This window comes from Thermobia domestica, chromosome 5 (assembly GCF_964235325.1).
Source record: "Thermobia domestica chromosome 5, izTheDome1.hap1.1, whole genome shotgun sequence".
Lineage (NCBI taxonomy): Eukaryota > Metazoa > Arthropoda > Insecta > Zygentoma > Lepismatidae > Thermobia > Thermobia domestica.
The window spans coordinates 240,238,625-240,265,023 of NC_137458.1; the positions used below are offsets into that span (position 1 = coordinate 240,238,625).

At 35.0% G+C, this 26,399-nt stretch overlaps 1 protein-coding gene across 3 annotated transcripts in view; it reads right to left on the reverse strand.

Annotated features, from left to right (window-relative positions):
• LOC145686492 (uncharacterized) overlaps positions 1-26,399 on the reverse strand; it is a 225,287-nt gene that overhangs the window by 11,668 nt on the left and 187,220 nt on the right. For 2 of the 3 annotated variants that reach the window (XM_081759863.1, XM_081759862.1), the window contains exon 3: positions 22,941-23,874. In XM_081759863.1, the coding sequence (XP_081615989.1) occupies positions 22,941-23,874 (934 nt within the window). Of the gene's footprint in view, positions 1-22,923; positions 23,875-26,399 lie in introns of all 3 variants that reach the window. The other variant, XM_081759864.1, reaches the window with a different exon arrangement.

Sequence of the window (26,399 nt, forward strand, 5' to 3'; positions counted from 1 at the left end):
GGAAAAGGTGTGGAACAAGTTACACAAACTCACTACCCTTACCTGGAGGAGTTGCCACAAGAGTGGAATCAATCATTGTTCCAATTCAGAGAAAAGGCCACAAAACTGATTGTAATAATTATCGAAGTATTTCTCTTCTGTCAGCATCCTGTAAAATCCTCTCAAATATTCTATTAGCAAGATGATAGTTATTACAGATCGCAGATAAATTATTGGAGATTTTCAGTGCAGATTTAGCCGAAATCGATTAACTATCGACCAGATATTTACTATTTGACAAGCATTCAAAAAGAAATAGAATACCGTATTCCGGTACGTCAATTATTTATTGCTTTTAGAAAGGCCTATAACCTGGTTAGAAAAGAAAAAAAAATGTAAAACATTCTTACAGAATTTGGAATACTGAAAAAGCTAATTAGATTAGTTAAGATATGTTCAAATGAATTGTAGAGTAAAGGACGAGTAGGAATATTTTTGTCCACGAGCTCGCACGTCGAGAATGGCGTAAAACAAGCTGCATTGTCGCCATTATTATTCAACTTTGTCTTGGGGTACGCTATAAGGAAAATCAAAGATAGCAACCAGGGCCTAGAGTTGAATTATTCACCAGGTTTTGGCGAATGCTGATGATATAATTATAATAGGGGATTATAGGAGAACAATAGAAAGAAAAGTAGAGGTTTTGTTCAAATGCTTGCAGGGACATAGGTTTTTAGGAATTAGATTAAAAAAAAAAAAAAAAACCATTGAAGTTCGTTGGAATCGTAATTTTGCAAATTATGGATGCAAAAATACCAAATAATACTTTCGACAAAGCGGATACTTTCAAATATCTAGGATCAATGTTAAGAAACCAAAACTTTATTGACGAAGAAGTTAAATGTCGAATGAAAGCTGGGATTTCGTGCTATTATTCGATTTAGAATCTTTTGTTCTCGCGAACCCTGTCGAGGAATTTAAAACTTAAAATATATAAAAAGATAATCATGCCTATTGTGCTGTGTAGTTGCGTACCCTACACGCGCGTACATGGAGCGTAGTCTAAGGGAATAATGTAAACTGAAAGTGTTTGGGAGTAAAATCCTGATACAAATATTCAGACCCAAGAGGAACGGGAATGGGGAATGGTGGAAGGTTTGTAACGAGGACCTGCATAATTTATACCATTTACCAAACGTTGCTAGCATAATCAAGTCTAGAAGGTTTAGGTGGGCAGACTATGTTGCCAAAATGAAAGTATGAACGCTTTCAAAGTTTTAACCGGATACTAGTCGGAAAACGACCATTAGGAAGACCTAGGCGCAGATGGGAGGACAATATTAAGGTGGATCTCGCAGAAATAGAAATACAAATGAGAAACTGGATCCAGTTGCCTAACAGAAATCAGTGAAGAACTTTTGTGAACGCGGCATAGATCCTCCTGGTTCCATAGGCTATAGAGCTATTTATTTATTTAAGTGTTTAGGTCCATCTATGCTGCGTTCGTGTTTGCTCTAAACCTTGATATTGAATTTGATTTTGGCATATTACTTGTTGACCAGAAGTGACGTATGCCTTCTAAATGTAAAAATTGCATAAATAGGCTACTGCCTGTGAATAGATGAAAGATTTATTCAGTGTTATCTCAGGTAGTATCGGTATTATTGCTTTCTGGTTTTATTATTTTGTTGTTGCAGATTTATAGCCTCGTGGATAGAATATCACAATAGACGTTTTTAAACATTGAAAGTGGGTTACTTCGTGTACTGTTCTTTATTTAAACTTTCCTTTACTATCTACGCTAAAAACAAAGTATTTCTCGATGTCTCCGTTTTTGCTCTTGATTCCTGTCAATGGATGGACAAATGGTCTTAATTATTCTATGAGACGTACCATGCTTGTATTATAGAATAGTTCAAAAGAAAAAAGAAAATACATGAAGAACTTTATCAGCATTCTTGTCAACTGACGATATGTCCGCAAGTTTTTTTAAACGTATTAATAACAACTCAGTTCCTATTCATCTTATCCAGAACGAAAAACTTAATGCAATACAATGCTTCTAGTTAAACGTGAGTTTGTGCTTCTCGAATTTGTGGTGGCACACTTGAGACATATGGGTTAACAACACTGGTTTTGAGGTGAAATTTCTCGTCTTTGACGAAAGTTTGAGAAAGAAAATCAATGGTAAAATTCCGGAGCCGTGGAATAAAGTCGTCTTCCGTGACGGAACCGCGCACAGCGCGAAATTATTTCTTGCTCCTTAACTAGGATCTTGGCTGTGTTTTATGAGAGTATCACATCTCCTCAAATGTGGTATGCTCTCAAACGAATCTCGATATCCGCTTTTCTTTCCTTGATGCTTTAAAAGTGTGTTTTTGACTTTTTACAAGTTTTAATCGATGAAGCTTCCTGCGCTGTTTTGTAATTCGCACGTTTCTGTCAAGAATAGACACCTGGGGTTAAGTGAGAAAGCACTCTTATAATATTGGAATTGTTTTCTCTCTCTCTCTCTTGAAATTTCTTGTGGATTGGGTTGTTGCTATGAGAAACTGCGAGCTACACTTCACCTTCTTCCTACTTTCCTTTCTTTAGAAATGCACAAATGCGTCATATGTGAGTACATACCTGCGTTACTTTGTACTTAAAAAAAAATAGTGAATTAAAATTTTGTATAATAAAGAATATTGAATTTTTCTTTAAAGTAATAGTATAAGAGTATGATTTCTGCCAATAAAACTACGTAATGTAGACATACACTATGCAATTAAAAGTATCCGGACTCCCCCCAAAACATACGTTTTTCATAGTAGGTGCATTGTGCTGCCACCTACTGCCAGGTACTCATTATCAGTGCCCTCAGTAGTTATTAGACATCGTGAGAAAGCAAAATGGGGCGCTCCGCGGAACTCACGGACTTCGAACGTGATCAGGTGATTGGGTGTCACTTGTGTCAGAAGTCTGTACGCGAGATTTCCACACTCCTAAACATCCCTAGGTCCACTGTGTCTGATGTGATAGTGAAGTAGAAACGTGAAGGGACATGTACAGCACAAAAGCGTACAGGCCAACCTCGTCTGTTGACTGACAAAGACCGCCGACAGTTGAAGAGGGTCCTAAAGTGTAATAGGCAGATATCTATCCAGATCACCACACAGGAATTCCAAACTGCATCAGGATCCACTCCAAGTACTATGACAATTAGGCATGAGGTGAGAACACTTTGAATTTCATGGTCGAGCAGCTGCTCATAAGCCACACATCACAAACGACGCCTTGCTTGGTGTAAGGAGTATACACATTGGACGATTGAACAGTGGGAAAACGTTGTGTGGAGTGACGAATCACGGCACACAATATGGCGATCCGATGGCAGTGTGTGGGTATGGCGAATGCCCGGTGAACGTCATCTGTCAGCGTGTGTAGTGCCAACAGTAAAATTCGGAGGTGATGGTGTTATGGTATTGATCGTGTTTTTCTTGGAGGGGACTTGCACCCCTTGTTGTTTTGCGTGGGACTCTCACAGCGCAGCCCTACATTGATGTTTTAAGCACCTTCTTGCTTCCCATTGTTGAAGAGCAGTTCGGGGATGGCGATTGCATCTTTCAACACGATCGAGCACCTGTTCATACTGCACGGCCTGTGGCGGGGTGGTTACACGACCATAACATCCCTGTAATAGCCTGGCCCGCACAGAGTCCTGACTTAAAATCTATAGAACACCTTTGGGATGTTTTGGAACGTCGACTTCGTGCCAGGCCTAACCGACCTACATAGATACCTCTCCTCAGTTCAGCACTCCGTGAAGAATGAGCTGCCATTCCCCAAGAAACCTTCCAGCACCTGATTGAAAGTATGCTTGCGAGAGTGGAAGCTGTCATCAAGGCTAAGGGTGGGCCAACACCATATTGAATTCCAGCAGTACCGATGGAGGGCACCACGAACTTGTAAGTCATTTTCAGCCAGGTGTCCGGATACTTTTGATCACATAGTGTATTTATAATTTTAGAAAGGCGTACGGCTCGGTTGAGAGAAACATTATACATCGTTCTTACAAAACTTGGAATACCGGAAAAGCTAATTAGATTAATTAAGATATGTTTAAATGAATCCCAAAGTAAAGTCCGGGTAGGAAAATTTTTGTCCACGAGCTTTCATGTCGAAAATGGCCTGAAACAAGGAGATGCGTTGTCGCCATTATTATTTAACTTTTTATCTGGAATACGCTATAAGGAAAATCAAAGATAGCAACCAGGGTCTAGAGTTGAACGGTATTCACTAGGTTATGGCATATTCTGATGATGTAAATTTAATAGGGGATGATAGGAGAACAATAGAAAGAAATGCAGAGATCTTATTAAACTCTAGCAGGAACATGGGTTTAGAAGTAAATGCAGAGAAAACTAAATACATGGAAGTGCGTCGGGACCGTAATACGGCAAATTGTGGATGCGTTAAAGTATTAAATAATAATGCTTTTGATAAAGTGGATACTTTCAAATATCTAGGATCAATATTAACAGACAAAACTCATATTCACGAAGAAATTAAATGTCGACTAAAAGCAGGGAATTCGTGTTACTATTCGGTTCAAAATCTCTTGTCGTCGCGAATTCTGTCGAGAAATTTGAAGCTTAAAATATACAAAACGATAATCATGGCTGTTGTTCTGTATGGTTGCGAAACATGGTCGCTTACTCCGAGGGAAGAACATAGACTGAAAGTATTTGAGAACAAGATCCTGAGACGAATATTCGGACCCAAGAGGAACAGGAATAGGGAATGGCGGAAACTCCTTAACGAGGAACTACATAGTTTATACAGTTCACCCAACATTGTTAGGGTCGTCAAGTCTAGGAGGCTTAGGTGGGCAGGTCATGTAACTAGAATGGAAGAAAATAGAAATGCTTTCAAAGTCTTGACTGGAAGACCAATCGGAAAACGACCATTAGGAAAACCTAAGCGGAGATGGGAGGACAATATTAAGATGGATCTCGCGGAGATGGGAATACAAAGTAGAAACTGGATCCAATTTGCTAAGGGTAGAAGTCAGTAGAGAGCTTTTGTGAACGCGGCATTGAACCCCCGGGTTCCATAGGCCATAGAGTTAGGTTGTTTTTTTTTTTTTTAAGTGTATTTATAATGGTGGATATTTAGATACCGGACATCCTACTATGTTTCCCGATTGTATTTTGTGTATTATTTCTGTATATTTCCAATTGTTGTATTTTGTATATTGTTCCTGTATACTATGTATGCACTTCATTGGCATCTGAATCAAAATAAATATGAATGAATGAGGTTTTACATGGATGCCAAACTATCATAAATGGTTAATTTTTCATCTTTTATAATGAGTAATTTTTGGAATCAGCAGACTTTCATATATTGACCATTTGGATGCTAAGTTACCTAGCTCCAAAATTGAAAATTTTCAGGATTGAAATTTGAACTTCATCTAATGAACAGTTTATAGTTATATTGTGTTAGCAACCAAATGCATAACTATGTAGTTTTAGGCTTTATAGTTGAGTGTTTTGCAAGCAGCTTTTTAAAAAGGTACTCATTGTAGAAGGGAATGAAACATTAGTCCATTTTTCTTCATATTTTAGAGTTTGGCTATGTGGCATCTAAGCGATCCATATATTAGTAGTAAATTAGCAAGGTTAAATTTTATCGAACTGTAAGTTTTAATTATAATGCCAGTCAAAATCTAGTTAGGTATCCATTTCTTTTAGGAATATGGTCAGGGGTATAGCCACGGGGTGGGGGACATCGGGGCCAAGCCCCCCAAATTATTTTCTTCTTCTCCCAAATATGGGCTTTTAAAACATCGTAAGATTACTCGCTTCAGTCATTTAAAAACAACAAAGTTTACATATACTTAATAATATACGGTAAATTTTTAGCGATTATTTACCGATTGAAAAGTACCGGTAGTATGATATCTCTTCCGTGTAAGGATATCATACTTATTATATCAAATGCGCATCTTGCTACCACATTTGCTACAAATAATTCATGTAATGTTGTTGTGCGGATCATGTCCAATATGAAGCATGAACATATTTTATATAAACTTATTTTATAATTACCGCCAATCTATGCCTATATGACAATTTGTATCGTGAACGGAAACGTAACCACTGAAGTTACTCTTGAAACATGGATCTCTCGGACCCCATTGACATGAAAAAACTATTGTTGTTTGACAACAGTGTTTTTTCAGTAATCCACGCCGAAAAGTTTGTTTGTCTTGTGCAGGAAAAAAGGCGTGTCTTTTCACTAAAGTATTTTAAGAAAGAAATTACGAAAAGCAGTTCAGAAGATAATACTGCTGCTGCAAAAAAAGAACAAAATGTGCAGAAAAAAGCGAAAAAAATCGAAACCAAAAATTTCAGTTTTTTCAGGCTTCAAAATCACTAGCTGATACTTTTTTGCTTTTTGCTTTGTGCATTGTAGCTGGCCTTACTCACAAACGACTGCCCCTCCTAGATAAACCTGCTGGCTGCACCCCTGAGTATAGTACTAAATGCCCTGGTGGATATGTTTTTATTCACTAGGATAGCGTTACCATACAAAGTAATTAAACGAAATAGAAATTAATTTATTAAAAGAAGAGTCCTATGCTTGTCGCTTCGAGTAAAAATATTGTTGTTTTTTGCGCTAGCCATTTTGATGAAATAAGCCTTCTTTCCATGCCGAACTTCGACATTATTAGTAGGTTTCTTGTTAGCGAAACCCACATCAAAAATTAAAGGAAAAGCAACTAGAAGATTCACAAAGTATAATAGACTGAATATTATGTGCATGAACTGGTAATAACCGTAGTAATTAAATAATATATTTTCATGCGCTCGTTTGAATAAGCTTTTTGTATAGACAAAGTTGATGAAATGTAAAGTAGGTTCCCCGAAGATCGTTGATGTTTCAGTTAGTTCATGATATACGAAAAGAAAGTTAACTTCGCGTACACATGAGAATTCTCCACTCTGAAGGCTACTGAGATAATTCGATAACTAGTGTAAGGTACGCTTAAGCTTATATATAAAGGAAGTTTTGTACTGAAAGCTGCTAGCATGCTGTCCTGGAGATGTTAGTTTGAAGTTTCTGAGTTTAAAGTGTTGAGTGCATTTTTTTTTTTTTAAACTATCGATTATCCTCAATTGCTTGAATAGAGAGAGATGCTTTTTTCATTTGCGTTGTTATGGATCTGAGCTTCATTCTGACTGTAGTCCACTGACAATTCAGTTGTAGAAAGTTTGTTTCCCGATTTTTTTCTTCATTGGAAGAAAACTTACTTGCAATGTTTCTAAAAGTATGTGTGTGTTTACTTAGAATTTTTTTCAATTGTTAAAATCAGTTGCGTTTTTAGTTTTGATGCATGTCATTACATATTTACTGAAGAAAATTGTATTCATTGATAATTACATCGAAAGAGAAACGTGCTTTTTATAAAGAAATCTTAAATTTGAATTTGAGCCGGACAGTCTTTACTGCCAATTATAGAGGAGCTAATGGTGCGTAGGCAATTTGTAATCTGATTAATTGATCGGAGATGTCCCCGTCCAGTTTATGATTAATATGAAACGAGATTTACTGTTTAAAGTGAAATTCGAGTTACTACCCAGGTTTTTATTTGAAGCATTCACCCCATTGTGGATTGAACGCGTTACAACGTGTGAAGAAATTTCGCTCGTTAGCCACTCGTTCATGAAGGAGCATAGGCAAGTCGTGTATAGTAGTCTAAGTGGGTATTGTGATATCAAAAAATATGGTGTAGCGTAGTAGTTATAATTTGTATTTTTAACAACTTCATTTGCAGAAGATATGATAATGCATTTTTTGCAATCTTCAACAGCAAGCAGTGATAGCAGTTGCAGCAGCTTATTGTACGGTGGACAATTTACCAATCTAGATATTTGTTTAATATTTCTTAGCTTTACTTACAAATAAAACTTACAATTAATTACATCTATTGCGGGTGGATGAAACAAGATTTCGTGCTTGTTTAACCCTTTATTGTTTTTCTATATATTGTTATTGTTATGTATCTTATTTATTCTTTTATTTTCTACTTTTGCTTTTTCTTATTTAGCAGCGCTTTGGTTCAAGGAACTCTATTCGTTTTAGCTTGTTCTTCTTTTAATCTTAGTTCTGAGCAACCATGTTCATTGTGACGAGGACATAAGGCCTCGATGCTGACGTCCCCATTAATCCCCCATTCATTCATTCATTCATTCAAAATTTCGTGCTTTGTGACATAGGGTCACTAAAACATTAGTTAATTAGTCCATTTTATGGAGCGCATTGTATTTCTATCTCTTATTATACTATTATGTATGATTGTAATTGAATTGAATTGATGGAGAATAGAGGAAAACATTCCACTAGAATTTAAAAAGATATAGTATCAATGTTCTACGATCGATGAAGCGTCTTCCTATTGATTAAGTGCTGTTGACCTTTCGTAACAAAGAAACCTTAATTTCGAAACCACCATGGCAACAGTACTTAATTTGTTTCTAATACAATTAATAAAAGTGATACCTATTTCCTATATTGTTAGGTTCTTTCTGCTAAAACTATTGATAATTCTTCCCTACATATTATTTTCCTTATTTATTAGAACCAAACAATCGAAGTTGTCCTATACTTATATCTTTGTGGAAACTTATCATCGACTTCATATGATGCTTTTGGTTATGTACTATCGAACATATAAAGCTTTCCCCTAACTAGTGTTTCTGTTGACTTTGTTTTTGTTTCTTTACCTTTTTTTCTTCATTTTAATACTGGTTACAAGTATTCGCGAACGATATACTTTGAGAATATATTTCTTCTGAGTAGCCGACTGTTGTAATGTGTAGCGTAGTTCTGGCTTATGTGCCTGCGAAAAACGTATTTTCCGACGAAGAATCTCGGGTTGCTTAATTTCCTATCTTATCTGACTGTAGTACATTCTAGACTAACGTGTGAAGTGAATAAATATTGTCAAATTTCTAATATACAATTGCCATATCGCTTCTGGTTGCCCAACTCATATTTATTTGTCAGTTATCAAAATGCTCATTGAACAAAATGAATACAATTTTCGAAACTCGTTTAGCTTAAGAGTGATTGTACTCTGATTAATGATAACAGACATTAGCTATCCACGCAATTCTGTTAGCTAAACATTAAATAGAATTTCAGAATGCATTGATTTTTGTTTAACAGTTTGTTATGAAAGGTCAACAGCACTTAATCAGTAGGAAGACGCTTCATCGATCGTAGAATATTAATACTATATCTTTTTAAATTCTAGTGGAATAATTTCCTCTATTCTCCATCAATTCAATTCAATTGCAATCATACATATCCATATACATATCCATACCAATCATATCCAAAAGATTTTCTTTTACATGAGGGGTCGCGGTGACTCAGTGGTAGAGCATTCACCTCTGGTGCAAGGGGTCTGTGGTTCGATCCCAACTCACGCCAAGTAGGCTTTGTGGTGGACATGGTGTGCGTTTTTCTCAGGGTTCTTCCGTTTCCTCCCATTTTCTTCATTCCACCATTACATTCATTTCTCATAATTGCCGTTCAGCCTACACGAAATAAGCATGGGACGTAAAAATAAATATTTCACTTTTTTCTTTCACATGAATTTAATTTTGTATGCAATTTATTGTTTGATATTAGTTAAAAGTAAAAGGGGTACTTACGTAGAAAAATGTTTGTGTTTATTGTGTAACCAATGTTCATACATTAATCACGACAAAATAACTTGATAAAATTTTGAAGATAAAATCACTTGCATGACGAAGTAGCAACATGTGAAGTTGAGTTTTATGAAGAAATTAGAGTGAAACGAATAAACATCAATTGGGTATCAACATGAAAAAGCTACACACCGAAAGGGATTAGAGATGTTAAGCGCAAAAGTTTACGAGGAAATTATAACTAGTTACTATTGCGTAATATTATATTGATGGGATATGTTATCTGGATAAAAATGTAAATGAAATAAATGTTTTAAGTTTTACGTCCTGCAGTTATACCCTTACGACTAGGCTAGACAGATTATTAATTAAAGTGAGTGACTATAAAAGAAATGGTGGAATGAGAATGGGTCGAAAACGAGAGAACCTGTGGAAAGTTCACGAAGACTATGTTATCCACCATATATATGACATAGAATCGAAACAGTAATCTCTCGCACCAGAGGTAACTGCTTTATCATTGAACCACCAAGTCCCCACTTGGATGAAGAGTAAAACGATTTTGAGCATGATAAAAAAAAAAAAAAACACTTTGCAGTTCTTTCGCTCAAGTCACACAAGAGAACAGAAACACGTTCAACTGCTCTCGTGGCTTTAACTCAATCGGAAGTTCGAAGGTTTGCATGTGTGGTCTGCAAGTAAACGTCTGCCCGAAGCATGAAAAGCAGTCTTGTTTTCGATACTAAGCTTGCAAGCAAACATTCCGATGGGGGCAGAGAAAAACTTACTTTGCTTTTTGATTGCATTCATCGTGTCAGAATAAGTGGTCAGCAGTGGTCATTTGTAACTCGACCGCCATTGCTTTGGCAGAAAAATATATTTAAAACTGAGACTTTTTGTACGGTTTTCCTTTTCTGGCAAAATCGTAGATTTTTACTTAGACGCAAATAGCTCATTCCTCATTTAAAGTGGAGATTCGAATTATTCCTAATTTAAATTGCAATTAAGTGACCTTTCCTTTGTTACGATTTTAGTTTGAATACTTATAAAGACAGGGAAATAACAGAGGAAGTGATCTATTATGCCTCTCTGGCGGAATGAAAGGATCAACTCAGATCTTACAATGCGGAACTCCATGAAATACACCACAAAATTGTCCGTAATTATCTGGCAATGGTCAACAAACATAGTGTTTTCATATTGCAATGGTCAAAAATGTGAAGTAATTCATATATATATATATATATATATATATATATATATATATATATATATATATATATATATATATATATATATTTAAAAAAGTACAAAAATATTTAAAAATGCCGAGGAAAGTGTAAGACCGTAGCTATATCTCACAGACGTAGGTGATTGGAAAATACGGGTAACAGAAGCGCAATACAAGATACGAAAGAAAATGTGTTCTCGTTTTTTAGTGTTGATTGTAGAAAACTTTATCCTATCAAGTACATTAAAGATGAACCATAATAATCTCATTATGTAACAAATCAAGCCAAAGGATACGCTTATTACGTTGTTCGTTACGAAAATGTACAGAATGTTTATTTTCGTTGAAAGCATCATCCCTCCAATAATATTGTGATTACGAAGCTCTAGAGTGAAGAACAATTACGTGAAGATATGTAATATCCTTTTACAATACTTTACACAACATTCCAGTTTCGAGTGATTGTTACTTGACATGTGTCATGCTTTATTATTATTAAATATAATAATAATAATAATAATAATAATAATAATAATAATATTTTTCCCCAAAGTGTGTTCTAACTCATGGATATTGATGAACGGTTCTCGTTTTCTAACGAAACGAGCTCAAAAAACAAAACTGTACTCAGAAATGTATCACTTGAAGGTGATTCAGAGCAGCAATAGAAAGGTGAAAGACGGGAGTGAGAAACAGAAAATGTGTATATTTCAGTATGTTTATGTACGTGAAAAAGAGAATGAAAATTCGAAGGATGAATATAAGGCACCGATTATGAAAATTGCGGTGTTAAAATTCAATACTAGACAACTTTCCACCTTGAGCATTTTACATACATATATTTTGTTCTGTTTTTTCAGCGAAAATAATTTTTCTCTATCTTTCTCAAAGGTGAAAGGTGTTCTGCCGAAAGCAATTTCTACTCTAATTTTAAAAATAAACTCAGTATCAGTTATAACCAAACATGTACTTTATAAAGAATCTCAACTTCGAACAATGTTTTTTCATCATCATTGTAGTCGTTGTTGCAACAGTTCGACTACTATTGGCAAATCAGCCCATAACACACTACTGTAGCAATCAAATCACCATAACCGAATAAAAGAAATATAACCATTCAATTTTAATAATCTTCACCGTCTATTATTATTTTCGATAGTTGTTCTCAGTACATTCCTTAGAGCAAAACGTATTCTCAAAAAGTAAAGGTACTATATATATATATATATATATATATATATATATATATATATATATATATATATATATATATATATATATATATATATATATATATAGGATCAATATTAACAGACGAAAATCATATTCACGAAGAAATTAAATGTCGACTAAAAGCAGGAAATTCGTGTTACTATTCGGTTCAAAATCTCTTGTCGTCGCGAATTCTGTCGAGGAATTTGAAGCTTAAAATATATAAAACGATAATCATGCCTGTTGTTCTATATGGTTGTGAAACATGGTCGCTTACTCTGAGGGAAGAACATAGACTGAAAGTATTTGAGAACAGGATCCTGAGAAGAATATTCGGACCCAAGAGGAACGAGAATGGGGAATGGCGGAAGCTTCATAACGAGGAACTACATAGTTTATACGGTTTACCCAACATTGTTAGGGTCGTCAAGTCTAGGAGGCTTAGGTGGGCAGGTCATGTAGCTAGAATGGAAGAAAGTAGAAACGCTTTCAAAGTCTTGACTGGTAGACCCATAGGAAAACGACCATTAGGAAGACCTAGGCGCAGATGGGAGGACAATATTAAGATGGATCTCGCAGAGATAGGAATACAAAGTAGAAACTGGATGCAATTAGCTAAGGATAGAAGTCAGTGGAGAGCTTTTGTGAACGCGGCACTGAACCTCCGGGTTTCATAGGCCATAGAGTTATATATATATATATATATATATATATATATATATATATATATATATATATATATATATATATATATATATATATATATATATATATATATATATATATATATTGCTTTTGATTATTTAATATCGTTCTTTTATACCAAGACTTCTTTGTGGTTTTTCCAGTGCACTCAGTTAATTTTTTTAAATATTATAATTAGGTTGGTAAGTATGAAGTGCCCGCCCAAGATGCGTCATTCCCAAAGCGGAAGAAAAAAAATGAGAATTACAATTCCTAATGAATCAAAATAGTTGTTGTCTGCAACCACTACTTTTGCTATCGCCCAACCAATGATTGATTCCGTGGTGAAAGAAGTCTGGAGTCAACGATACACAGTCCTCAACCATCACAAGGAGGATCATCCATTCCAAGAAGTGATTCATATACCGGAAGAGGCGGAAGTCCTTGGGAAATATTTCAACAAAATATGGTGGGTGAGAGAGGGTTTCATTCCGTAATTTATAATCTGCACCGCCATTTCAGCGAGATATGAGCACGAATTGTAAAAAACGAAAATGAAATATTTCAGTGGAAACGTTCCACGATTATGCCATTTAGGCTGAGAGAGACGATGATTAAGGCAAGTGAATGATGATGGAAGAATTGGTGGAATGATGAAGTGGAAGGAAACAGATACACCCCGGGAAAACCCACGGGTACCGTATTACCCACCATATACTTACTTGACAGGGGATCAAACCAGGAACCCCACGCACCGAAGGTAAGCGTTCTACCACTTAGCCACCGTGCCCTCCCTCGAGCATGAATTATCGTGCAACTTGAGACCCATGTCTGTTGACTATTCTTAGATACTTGCTGACAAGTTTGGGGTGTATTTCATGGGTTTAGCACTCGAACGGCTTACATTGATGTTTTCACTTCTCTGACGTATTTTAATGTAATCCGATATATGAGGTATACGATTAAGTTGCATCGAAATTAAGGTGTGCACCGACGATAATGATTGAAGAAGGTGAAAGAAATCTATGAAAACTCACTCACACGATATTTATCCACTAGAAAACCTATTGACGCGAGTTGGGGTCCAACTAGGAACACCACGGACCAGAAGTAGACTCTTAAGAAGAAATGTAATATATGTAAGAAGGGAATTTTCCACGGCCGCCTCGTCAATGTATCACTGAGGATGAATATTAATCTTAGTTCATATATTTTTTAAGATTTATATTCCCAGCTATAGAACAAACGTGCTGTAGTCTTAGTCGTTAAGTGAACTACTTAAGATTATTCAGTGTCGACTTTACATTTTCCCTTTGGAAACGATTTAAATGTTGTTAATCTTTTTATATATAATCTACATAACCAGAAGTAAATTGAATTTTAGGAAAGCGAGAATAAATATAGTTTGATGTTCTTAGTGATTCAAGCCGATATAACTTCCTAAAATTAATCTCAACTTTTCGATTTTATCGCTGTTTATTATCTACTTTTAGGTTTCATTCCTTATTTCTGTAGCTTGTGGAAAGAGTAGAGTATAATTTATTTTAAATAATTGACAACAGACTGTTACTATTAATAAATAAAATTCTAGTAACTAAATTGTACTTGATCGGTTTAACTGAGGATCATAGGTTACAGTTTCTTAATTTGTGAAAAAGTAACTTGTATGGTACGAGTAATAATAATAATGAAAATAATAATAATAATAATAATAATAATAATAATAATAATAATAATAATAATAATAATAATAATAATAATAATAATAATGAAAATAATAATATTTTTATTGCATACTGGAAATTACAGACAGAACTGCCCACTTACAACTTCCATACAAATAACATGCAAATAACAAAAATAAACATAATACATTATAAAATACAAATGATACATGCACAGAAAAGGAAAAAATCATGCATAAAATAAACATGCTGTTATATAAAAGAAAATAATACTCTCAGCTGATAATGAAATGATTATACGGTATAACTGTCTTTGTATATTACTAAAATTATGATCAAAAATGTGAATAACACTGGCAAAATCATTGGCTACTGATAAAATTTCATACAAAGGAACATCATTGAGAAACTGAATGGGTTTAAATATTTTCAAATTTCTTATATGATAACTGGTTGTATACAGAGTTTTATTGATAACAGAGCCAAATTACCGTGAAGAATTGAATGTAGCATCTTAAAATCCAAAATAATCCTTCTTTCAGACAACCGTAACATACCTAAGGACATTCTAACTTCATCCAACGACATACCTCATAATTTTTGGTGTCACTCCTATCGTTCCCGAGATATTGGCCAAAAAATGGCTGATTTTCAGAGATTTAAGGAGCCATATCTCGGGAATCGTAAGTCATAGAGAGATCATACTGGTGTTGATAAATATCTAAAATGATGGTAAATACTTTGGTACCAAATAGTAACTGGTGGCCACTGTCCAACTGGCCACTGGTTTGGCCAATGGCCAGTTCACCGGTAGCCACCAATTATTATTGGTACCACAATGTTTACCATACTGTTAGGTATTGATTAACACCAATATGATCTCTGTATAACTTACCGTTCCCGCGATATTGGCCAAAAGATAGTTACGATATCGGGATATTTAAGGAGCCAAATTGCGGAAACCGTAAGTCACACAGTAATGATATTGATGTTGATCAATACCTAAGAGAATGGTGAACATTTTGATACCATTTTGATGTCTGCTGGCCAACTGGTCATTGTTCCCCAGATATCGGTCAAAGAAGTTAAAATTTCTAGATGTTTAAGCAGACATATCTCAAGAACTGTAACTCAGAGAGAGATGATATTTTGCTAATTTTTGCGAGAAAAAAATAAGATGCAGACAAAAGGTTTACTTTTACATCTAGGAACAATCACAGTTTTAAGTTCGTTCTGGCAATGCTCTTGGAGCATTCTCAACTGGTTTTCATAATGTATTTGGACATACGTACGAAAAGTCGTGGTTGACATCTTTCGATAAAAGTTATGGCTATCATCCTGAATACGGAAATTGTAATCACGCGTTGGTCATAACCTTAGTAGAAGCTAATCACACGTCAAAATCATTTCAACATAGCCCCCTCCCCCAGACTTAATATAGAGTGAGAATGCTGCGCACGTCATACTATATTAATAGCCAAAAATCTGCAATCGGTTATACCACAACAGGTTAATGTAAAACAAAGCCACGCTATTGATTTTAAAATGGGGTATTTAAATGTTCAAGGGATCAGCAATAAACATGTAGTTTTAAATGACTTAAATGACTGATAATAATTTAGATGTCTTAGGTTTAAGTGAACATTGGTGCAAAGAGGATGAAATTGTGTTTAATAAATTAGATGACTATGTACTTGTTAATAGTTTCTGTAGGAATCATCGTGCTCACGGTGGGGTAGCTATTTTTGTAAGAGACAAGCTCTCACTTAAGTGTAAGAAACTAGACCTTGACTTTCTATGTACTGAAATCGATTTCGAAGCCACAGGTATCGTTATTAATTGTCTTAAGTTGGTTTTCGTATCACTATACAGATCCCCAAACGGTAATTCAATAGTCTTTCTAGATAGGCTCGAGGAGCTGCTAAACTTATTGAGTAGGCAGGGGTGCCCACAAGGGGGGGGCTATGACGCAAACTGCGTCATTGAAATATTGGGGGGGGTTTATAAATCTATATAAATATGTTTGCGGGGGTGTAAAAATTAATCGAAAAGATTTTTTTTTCATGGAAGAACACCTATGGATAGACAATTGCGGGGGGGTGCATGGACATAAGGAGGGTGGGCACCACTGGAGTAGGCCTAGTTTTAGAAATTTTAAGATAGTCATAGGTGGTGATTTAAACTCTGATTTTGACATAACAATAACAAAGAACAGTGTAGATGAATTAAAAAATTTGATAAGGCAATTTAATTATAGTATTACAAATATGAAGCCAACAAGAGGTCTAGCTTGTCTTGATAACATATTTATAAATTTCAATTTATGTCAAACTCATTGTGATGTATCAATATTTCCTTTTTCTGATCATGATTGTGTATGGATAAAATTGGATAACGCACTATTAAGTAAGGAGGTTGATATCTTGTCCACAGAATGTAAAATAGTTGTCTCTAGGCCAATCACTGAGGGTAAAATATCTGAATTTAAGAATTCATTCTGCAACATGAATTGGTTTGAATTGCTGTCGAATTACAATGACTCTAATCACTGTTTGAACGCTTCTTGAATTTATTTCTCTATAACTTTGACACCTTCATCCCACAAAGAATTTGTAAAGTTAATCAGAGCTTACTTAAAAAGCCACATAAAGAAAATAATTCCACGTGGTATATCCCTCAACTTTACTCAATGAAGTGTGAGGTGATGTTGCATTTAAACAAATATAAGAGAAAGAAAAATGAAGTAACTAGGTCAGTCTATCTGAAAGCTAGGAATGCATATAAGCAAGCTGTTAATGAAGCGAGAAAGCCGTATACTTCAGCAAAAACCGAATCGTCTGTTAATAAGCGTAAACAAGCTTGGAATGTAATTAATTTTATAGTTAAGAGTAATCGGGACTGTCTTTACTCCAATCCAGAAGATTTTAGTAATTATTTCGTGAACTCTGTAGATGAAGTACACAATAATATTGACAAAACTGATGTAACAGCAGTCAATCTAATGGAACAATCTGTAAATCCTATACACGATAGTTTTGTATTCAGAAATATGTCTTCCCAAGTAGTTCTCAACATTGTAAGTAACTTCAAGTGTTCAAACAGTGTTGATGTTCATGGATTGTCGAGTAATCTAATTTAAAAAGTTATTGATTGTATTGTTCTGCCGCTTACCCATTGCGTTAACTAATGTCTAATACAGGGAATCTTTCCCGAAGTTTTAAAATTATCACGATTTTTGCCTGTATATAATAAGGGGCCCAAAAATTGTGCATCTAGTTATCGACCAATTTCTCTGGTACGAGTCTTCTCAAAAATTCTTGAAACTAATACATATGCAGTTATGTGATTATCTGGATAAGTATAACGTAATTAGTGATTCACAGTTCGGTTTTGTAAAGGGTAGATCTACTCTTGGAGCGACCGATTCGTTAGTAAAGAAGGTTATTAGAGGCTTTGAAAACAAGGATTTTGTTCAGGCAACATTTTGTGATTTAAGCAAAGCCTTTGATTGCGTTGAACACACAATTCTCCTTAAAAAATTAGCGTACTACGGTATCAAGGGTTTAAGTTTTAGATTATTCAAGTCTTACTTAGAAAACCGTAAACAGTTTGTTTTTGTAAATAACAATAAATCTGGTATTGCGTCACTTAAATACGGAGTACCCCAAGGTTCATACTTGGGCCACTTTTATTTTTACTAATGATGAATAATCTACCTTACTTTTTATCTGCTTACTCTATATTATAGCTGACGATACAACCTTCCTAAATACTAGTCCCGATCTTAGTAGATTTAATTCTATAACTGAAAATACATGGGATCAGGTTGTGATTTGGTTTAAGGCTAATGGTTTTTTACTTAACGAGAATAAAATTCAATATATGACTTTTAGCCTAAAAGAAGTGCCTGTTGAGAATAACTCAATGTGTGAGGTTTCTAGGGATGTATATTGACAAGTTATCGTGGGAACAGCATATTAATTATATTTCTGGAAGACTCTCAGGAGTAACATATCTGCTAAAACAACTAAAAAATTATGTTCCTGATAACTATGTCAGATCGGCTTATTTTGCTTTTTTTCAGAGTATAATTTTGTATGGTATATTATTTTGGGGTAACAATTATCATGTAAATAGCATTCTTTTAACACAGAAAAAGGCCATCAGAATTATTTCAAATGTCGACAAATTAGCTCATTGCAGACCTTTGTTTATGAATCTTAAAATTATAACTATAATCAATCTATACATTTACACAGTACTCCTCTATATAAAAACTAATCACCAAAATTTACAACTCAGGCAAGACATCCATTCGTATAATACTAGAAGCAGTAAATTCATAAATGTCCTATATCAACGACTGTCCAAATCATTAAATAGTTATGAGACAATTGGAATAAAACTATAACAAGTTGCCTGCATTACTAAAAGATGAACATATAGATAGATTTAAATGTAAGTTATACAATTGGTTAGTTGCAACGCCCTTTTATTCTTTACAGGAGTATTTTAATTGTTCAATAGAAGTGTAACGTATTTTTTAATCTCGTGTTGAGCTTGTATTTAAAATGCATATTGTTATTGTAGTTTATTTTGTAATGTCATTTCATCATTAATTTAGTTATAGATCATTATTTATTTATACTTACGTATCAATATTGTATTACATTTTGACGTTGTCTATTGCTATGTATAGCTTAACGACAATAAAATTTATTATTATTATTATTATTATTATTATTATTATTATTATTATTATTATTATTATTATTATTATTATTATTATTATTATTATTATAAAGCGATTGAGATACGGAACAATATTACGTATAATATTTTTCTGTTCAAAAACTGCTATTATGATATGTTTTGTTAGGAGGAGTAAGGTTAATATACAGATTGTGTAATTTTAGCATTAGCTAGTGATTTAATTAAAATATATATTTTATTTCCATCAGTGTATTTTAGTATTACTTCTTTCCTCGGGTAGAACTTTTTCGTCATACTAATGCATTGCTTGTAATTGATAAATTTTCATAGAAAATGAATTCTACTTTGTGAGTCAAATTCAAGATAATAGGTTATAGCTTAATTTCTGAAAAGTAGGTTTCCATTTCTTAGAATAATGATGATGATATAATAATAATAATTTTCGCGTGAGATAGATTAGGTGACATTAGTTTTTATTCCTGTTCATATGTCTAAACTAGCGTGTTCCATTGCGTGGTGAGCATGCTATGAGTTTTATAGCCGAACGTTTGGACACAATAGTATATTCGTACAAGATTTTTCTGTTTGAAATCTTCTGCTATCAACTTTGGTCATACTGTTGTTGGGATGAACAAAGTGAGTATACAGTTTCTGTGGATTGGTGTTTGTTGTTCCGCTCAGCACCGAGGCTATATGAGATACAGACCGAATGTTCAAGATGATATCTGAACTACCGTAATGCGTATAAATTTAAATACTTACCGGAAAACAAACCCAGAATCTCGTACAACGAAACCATATGCACTAACCACTAGATCTGCGGGGAAGTCTTTAAATTGAAATGAAACTTCTAAGTTTTACGTCCGACGGTTAATCCGGCTAGGCTAAAGGAGACTGTGATGATGAGAATGAAGAAAATGGTGAAACGGAGAAAGTGGGAGAAACTCCAAGAAAACCCACGCAAACGGTTTGTCCACCACAAAACTCACTTTGCTCGAGTGGGATCGAAACAAGGACCCCATTCACCAGAGGTGAACGCTCTACCCCTGAGCCACAACGGTACTCGGGAAGGGCTTGAGCATACAGTTTGTGTTGTTTCACTGTTAGCTAGAGTGAATGAAAAAAAAATATAATTTTTTGTGTAATTGTATCTTAGCATTAATTCTTCTCTCGCTTAAGATCCTTTCATTACTCTTGAAATGTATCTAACCAGGGCCGTAACTTGTGGGTGGGAGGTAACTGCCGCCCAGGGAAGTTTCTCGCCGTTCGAGTTGGGTCTACTTTAAGACAAAATTTTCTTACTCTATATACCATACGAACATGAAATTATAATTGAAACATCAAACAGGTCCATTACATTAGATGAACAAAACAGCACACAAAAGGTAAATAAAACAAATATGAGTCGTGGGCCCATTTCAGTGAAAAAATGTCTACTATTAGGGACCCTAGAAATGATATTTATTCGTATGGCTTTGAGACTTGTCAATATTGTCATTTTAGTTAATTTGTCATGTATGGAACGGGCACAGGGGTGTGAGGGAGGGTCCACAGGCTCTGGGAACCTCAAAGAGTAAGACAAAATGGAAAGTAGGGTCCTATTTTCGAATTTTTGCGGAAGAGCCCAAAACAACTTTTCCTTGGGGCCCAAATATTCTTTTTGCGTAAAGTATATTATAATTTTAATACAAAGCATTATTTCATTTTTGAAAGTTATTTGTATGTTTTTGTAGTTTGAATTTTATAGAAGTATAAGAAATGTCTACAAGAACTCTATGTAATTTATCGTTATAACTAACTTTGTAACGTCAAATTTACGTGCTTAAGGAAATAGTTTAAGTTCTCATTTGCATATTGTCAAATATTTTTCTTTTAGTCTTTTTTTCACTTGAAACAACCGTTTAAGTACTAAACTTGTGCGCATCACACGCTCATATCTTGTACGAAGGAAATATCAGCAGGAGAAATCGTTTGACATAGTCTGCAATACCAACGGATGAACAGTGTTGCCACCCAACAGTTATTTTTTTTTCAAATGGCACAACGTCATGTTATTAGATAATTCAAATGTAACTGTTAAGTAAACTTACATTGCTAAATTTGTTATTGACTGTTGCAGACTAAGGGTGCTGCAATATCACAAACATCGAAATTTTGGAAGCATCTACCACACAGTAACAACGCAGCTGACACGTACGTGGCAATGCACGTTGAAAGTGCCTTATGATGGGTACCATGATCATAATACGATGTATTTCGAGCAAACACGAAGTTACAAGGGATTGAAAATTTGACTTTTTTCCCGGAAAGCTTTATTTAAAAAAAAAAATGCTTAGATAACTAGAATATGTAAGTACTTACATGGTTTCCATTAGACAGCAAAATAATTTTCCTGTTTACAGTAGTTTGATATCTTAAGGAGACATTCCTGAGAAATAAAAATTAATAAGGTTCGCAAACTGCGTAAAATGATGTAATTGTGAAAACTTGGTGTAATAACAACTACCGAAAGCTATTGCTGTAATGTTATGAAAGCAAAAGAGAAACAACAGCATTTTAAACATTTTCCAGAAATACGCCATTTTAAACAGTGTTACAAACTTCACCAATTTTTATCATATTTTCGGAACGGATCAAGATTATTTCTTAAGTTATTGGAAACCATGTAAGTACTTAGATATCGTAGTTATCTGACATCTTTTTTTTTTTTTTTTTTTAAATAATGCCTTTCGAAAAAAGTTAAATTTTCAGCCTCTTGTAACTTAGTTCCTATTTATTCAAAATACATTTTGTCTGTATCCAACATATCAATAAATCGTATCAGTATACATCAGGGTACCCAACACTAAGATACTTTCGACTTGCGTTGCCTCGTTCATGTCGGTTGTGTTGTTATTATGATAGAGGCTTCCATAATGTTGATGTCCGTAGTTTGCAACATTGAAGAACAAATGTGGTATTCAAAATTTGTTTAATATTCAGATTTTAAACTTGTAATAGCATGTCATAGTGAAAAAGATAACTTTGGTTGGGTTTGCAACACAAATTCATCTGTTGGTCTTGTAGAGTAGTTCAAACTATTTCTCCTGTTGATGTTTCCTTCGTACAAAATTTCAGCGTTTTTTAATTTAATAGTTTAGAAGTTACATGGATGCCTGAAATTATAAAATTCACCAAGGATATTGATATACTGTTTCTTATTCCCAATTTAAACTTATAATCAATTCACATAGAACAACTCATAAAGCTATTGTATTTGTCTGAGAATTTTCAAAGAACATATTTTCTCTACAATTGTCTCAACTTACGTTGTAACTCAGTTGGCACATATTGTGATAAGAGTATGGGTAAATTGAAAGCCTATATTACAGTGTGATCAGGAATATTATATAAAGTTACTGCAATGTTTAGTTTCTCAGACAAATACATGTAATATGCAGAATTATGTTCTATAACATTAAAAACAACATCAAACACCAACAATAACATCACAACATCTATGTTACTGTGTCAGATATGAAAGATATTATGAACCATGTGTAATTTGTAGGTAGAAATAAGAATGATAGAAGATGTTTTGACGTTGGAGGTGATAAATGCTTTTGATGGCTTGCTGGAGGTTATTTTTGCTTTGTTAGCAATATATCCTGCAAAATTTAAGTGCCAAACTTTTTTGTTAAAGTAGGGAAAGTGTTACATACTCGCTACTCACATATAGTTGCGATTTACCGGGAGTAAAGGGGGCGGCGGAGGTGCAGGTTGTGGTGGTAGCGGTGGCACCCTCGTAGCAAAGTCATCCACCAGCTCACAATGCCAACAACAAAGATCGAGCACGGCTTGTCTCAGTCCTCTATGCAGCACAAGAAATAGTGTAGGATTCACGAAAGCGTGCACGTAAGCAACATGGAGGGTAATTTCGTAACTAAGTACGCTAGCGTCCTCACCAGGTTGCAGAAGTGTAACTAGAAATAGCGGTCCCCAAAACACTACATACGCCACTGTGATCACCACAAACATTTTGACACGTTGCACACCTTCTCTCTCCATTCGCCGGATATAATTTCGTATGCGCCTGTGCTCACCGCGATCATTAGTTTCACTTGTTCCACCGGCACCGGAGGTAACGCTTATCATTGTTGTGACAAGTCCAGCTACTCGAACAGCCTCCACGTTGGCTTTCGTTAGATCTCGATGGAGCTTGTGAAGTTGGAACAGTGTAAGTGCGACACAAAGCACGTTAATGATTATCCACAGCACATTAAGCACGTAATGACGGAAAGGTCCATGAACAAGGGGACAGCTAGGAGCATTACGGCCAGTTTCCGAATTGGCCGCCAGAGCCCCACTGAGGAATGTTGGTCCTAAGTTTATAGTAATACTTGCGAACCAAATCATAAACGTTCCGAATAGGACACACTGAGGACTATCCATGAGAAGAGGCATGGTTTCTTCTTCATCATCTTCTGGGAAGACAGGGGCGTCGTTGAGAACAGTTGTGAGCATGTTGATAGTAGATACGGTAACGAGGAGCAAAAACGCAGTTTCAACTAAGGAGCATTTATTCACAGGTAGACACTTATATATGCTTACTCCTAGCGGCATTAGTATTGCCGCTCTCGCACAATCCACTAGTGCTTGATGGAATAGAAGTCCTTGTGACCACCTGAAAAAGAATTGAGAGAAAGCTTCATTACTTACTACATTCTTCATTTACAAATATGTGACATATAGAATTTACATGTATAAAAATCTTAAGTTATATAAAAAGACTCTTAATTTGATTTATGATTTTGTTTTCTGGTGCTAGAATTCATGCAATAAAATGAACAGCTGTGGTGTTACTAAATTTCCAAAGCTGTCTCTGTTCCGATACAGCTGTTCATTCTACAAATCAACAGAGTTAGTTTTAAAAGTCCGTATCATTAATACAAAATATGTTCTAGAATTTGAAGTATGTTTAATTTTTGTAAATAGCCTAACCGTAACACTCTGCCTAGTCTAACCGTAACACTCTGCCTCACGGTATAGTATCAAGGTATGAAGAATGATTAGTCACTTTTCAGTCTTTTAGTTTTTAAAGCTTCACAGAGAAATAAATAATGCCTAGTATAATTATATATATTTCATAAGAAAGTTGGAAATTAGTGAAATCTCATTAAACACCCCATATACATTATTTAAACAGAATTCGCATCTCAGAATATATGTAGATGCCATCTGATCTTAGTTTGCAGGTTCCACCACACTAGCCGTCGTAAATACTAAGCTAATCGTAGTATCCTGCTAATAATTTACAGAATATTGGACAAATGATAAACGTAATAGTGTATGCAGATCCATTGTATTCAGAGCCGTAATTTGTGAAGAGCAGGGCTCAACTGCCCCCCCCCCCCAGGAAGCTCCCCGCCGTTCGAAGTGGGCCCATTTTAAGACAACATTTTCTTACTTCATATACGATACGAACATCAAATTATAAATGAAATATCAAACAAGTTGACTACATTATATAATCAAAATAGCACACAAAAGGTAAATAAATTAAAAATGAGTCGTAGGCCCATTTCAGTAAGAAATGTCTACTATTAGGGACCCTAGAAATAACATTTATTCTTGTGGCTTTGAGATTTGTGAATATTGTCCCCTTAATTATCATGTATGGAACGGGCCCAGGGGCGTAGTAATGGCCCTGTAGATCTTGCCGTGCAGGAGGGCCCATAAAGAGTAAGAGAAAGATAGAAAAAGGAGGCCCAAGAATTAGAAAAAAATAACTTTTTCTAGGGGCCCAAATACGCATATTAATGCTTCTCCCTCCTAGAAAAAAATCTAATTTACGGCGCTGATTGTATTTATATCAGTTTCTACCTGCAATGTCTGCAACACCAGCAAACGCCTTTTGTGCAACTAATGACTTCGAGCGTGATCAGAGAGTAGTGTTACGGTGGTCCAGATAGTCGCTCTGCAGAATTACTCTATGCGTGGGTCATGAAATTTCAGGGTTTCGTCGGAAAGAGGCAGTGTGTTCACAAGTAGTCGTGCCTCTTAGTGCCTTTGTGATCCACGAGGAGCGCGTGTGCGAAAGAATTTTACCTACCTAAGTGCAGGATGGCGTCCGCCAGTGCAGTCAAAGCCAGCATGACTTCCTCTATGTTAGCGCACAAACACTAAATAATGGATTGATGCAAACACTTGTGTCTCGCGTTCCTTTCACACAAGTACATCGGATATATATAAATCCTGCAATTGGAGAAGAGATCGACGCTTATGAGCACAAGAAAGAATGACATTTACTTCGTTTTTTTTGTTTTTTTTAAGATATCCCAGAACTTTAAGGGAAGCTTTAGCCCAAAATACCCTCGTACGTTCGCCACTACCCACGGGGTATTGATAGCGCAACAACGCCACAAGACCCACAGGAGAGCCTTTCGTATCATCTAGCATCACTAGTGTCGTTTTTCCTTCACGCTACACTTAGTTGGCATTGTACAGCGCCACAATTACCTTTGCTGGCGAAAATTGGAACTATTTTTGTTTTCTACACTAATCGCTTCTGCATGTTCCCAAATATACTCCTACCAAATTTGGTTGCATTCTGTCAAGTGGTTACTTCTTCAGAGTTCTCTGAACAGCGATACTTATTTTATGATAACCTGGTATATTTAGTTCAACAATCATAAAAAAATATTTCAGAAGTATTGCTTTAACGGTAAATTAAACATAAAGCGTAAGTAGAATCCGAATGACATACACTTTCGCCAGAGTCGAACTATTGCCTCCTGCATCAAATGAGAAAACACTAAATCAGGTGTGGAAAAAATCCGTTTATTGTAGTAGTTTTACCTCGCGTTTAGTTTCTTCATATGCAAGATTCTTTTTACAGACATCGAAACATACCACACAGATTTGTGAAGAAATATTTTTGGTCTGTGAATTGGGAATAAACACCACTGATCGCGCTTCCATATATCAGAATGTTATTTAGTTTCACTTTAAAATTATTTTTTGCAACAGAAACAAAGTGAAAGACAGATATTGAAATTATTTGTGAATACACGGCAAAAACGGGAGATATTTACGTTATCGCTAACTTTATATCGATTTTTATTTTATATTAATAGTGATAGATATTGGAAATTAATTTCAGTCTACAAGATTTGATGTAGAAGAGAACTTGATTATAAAATTTCCTAT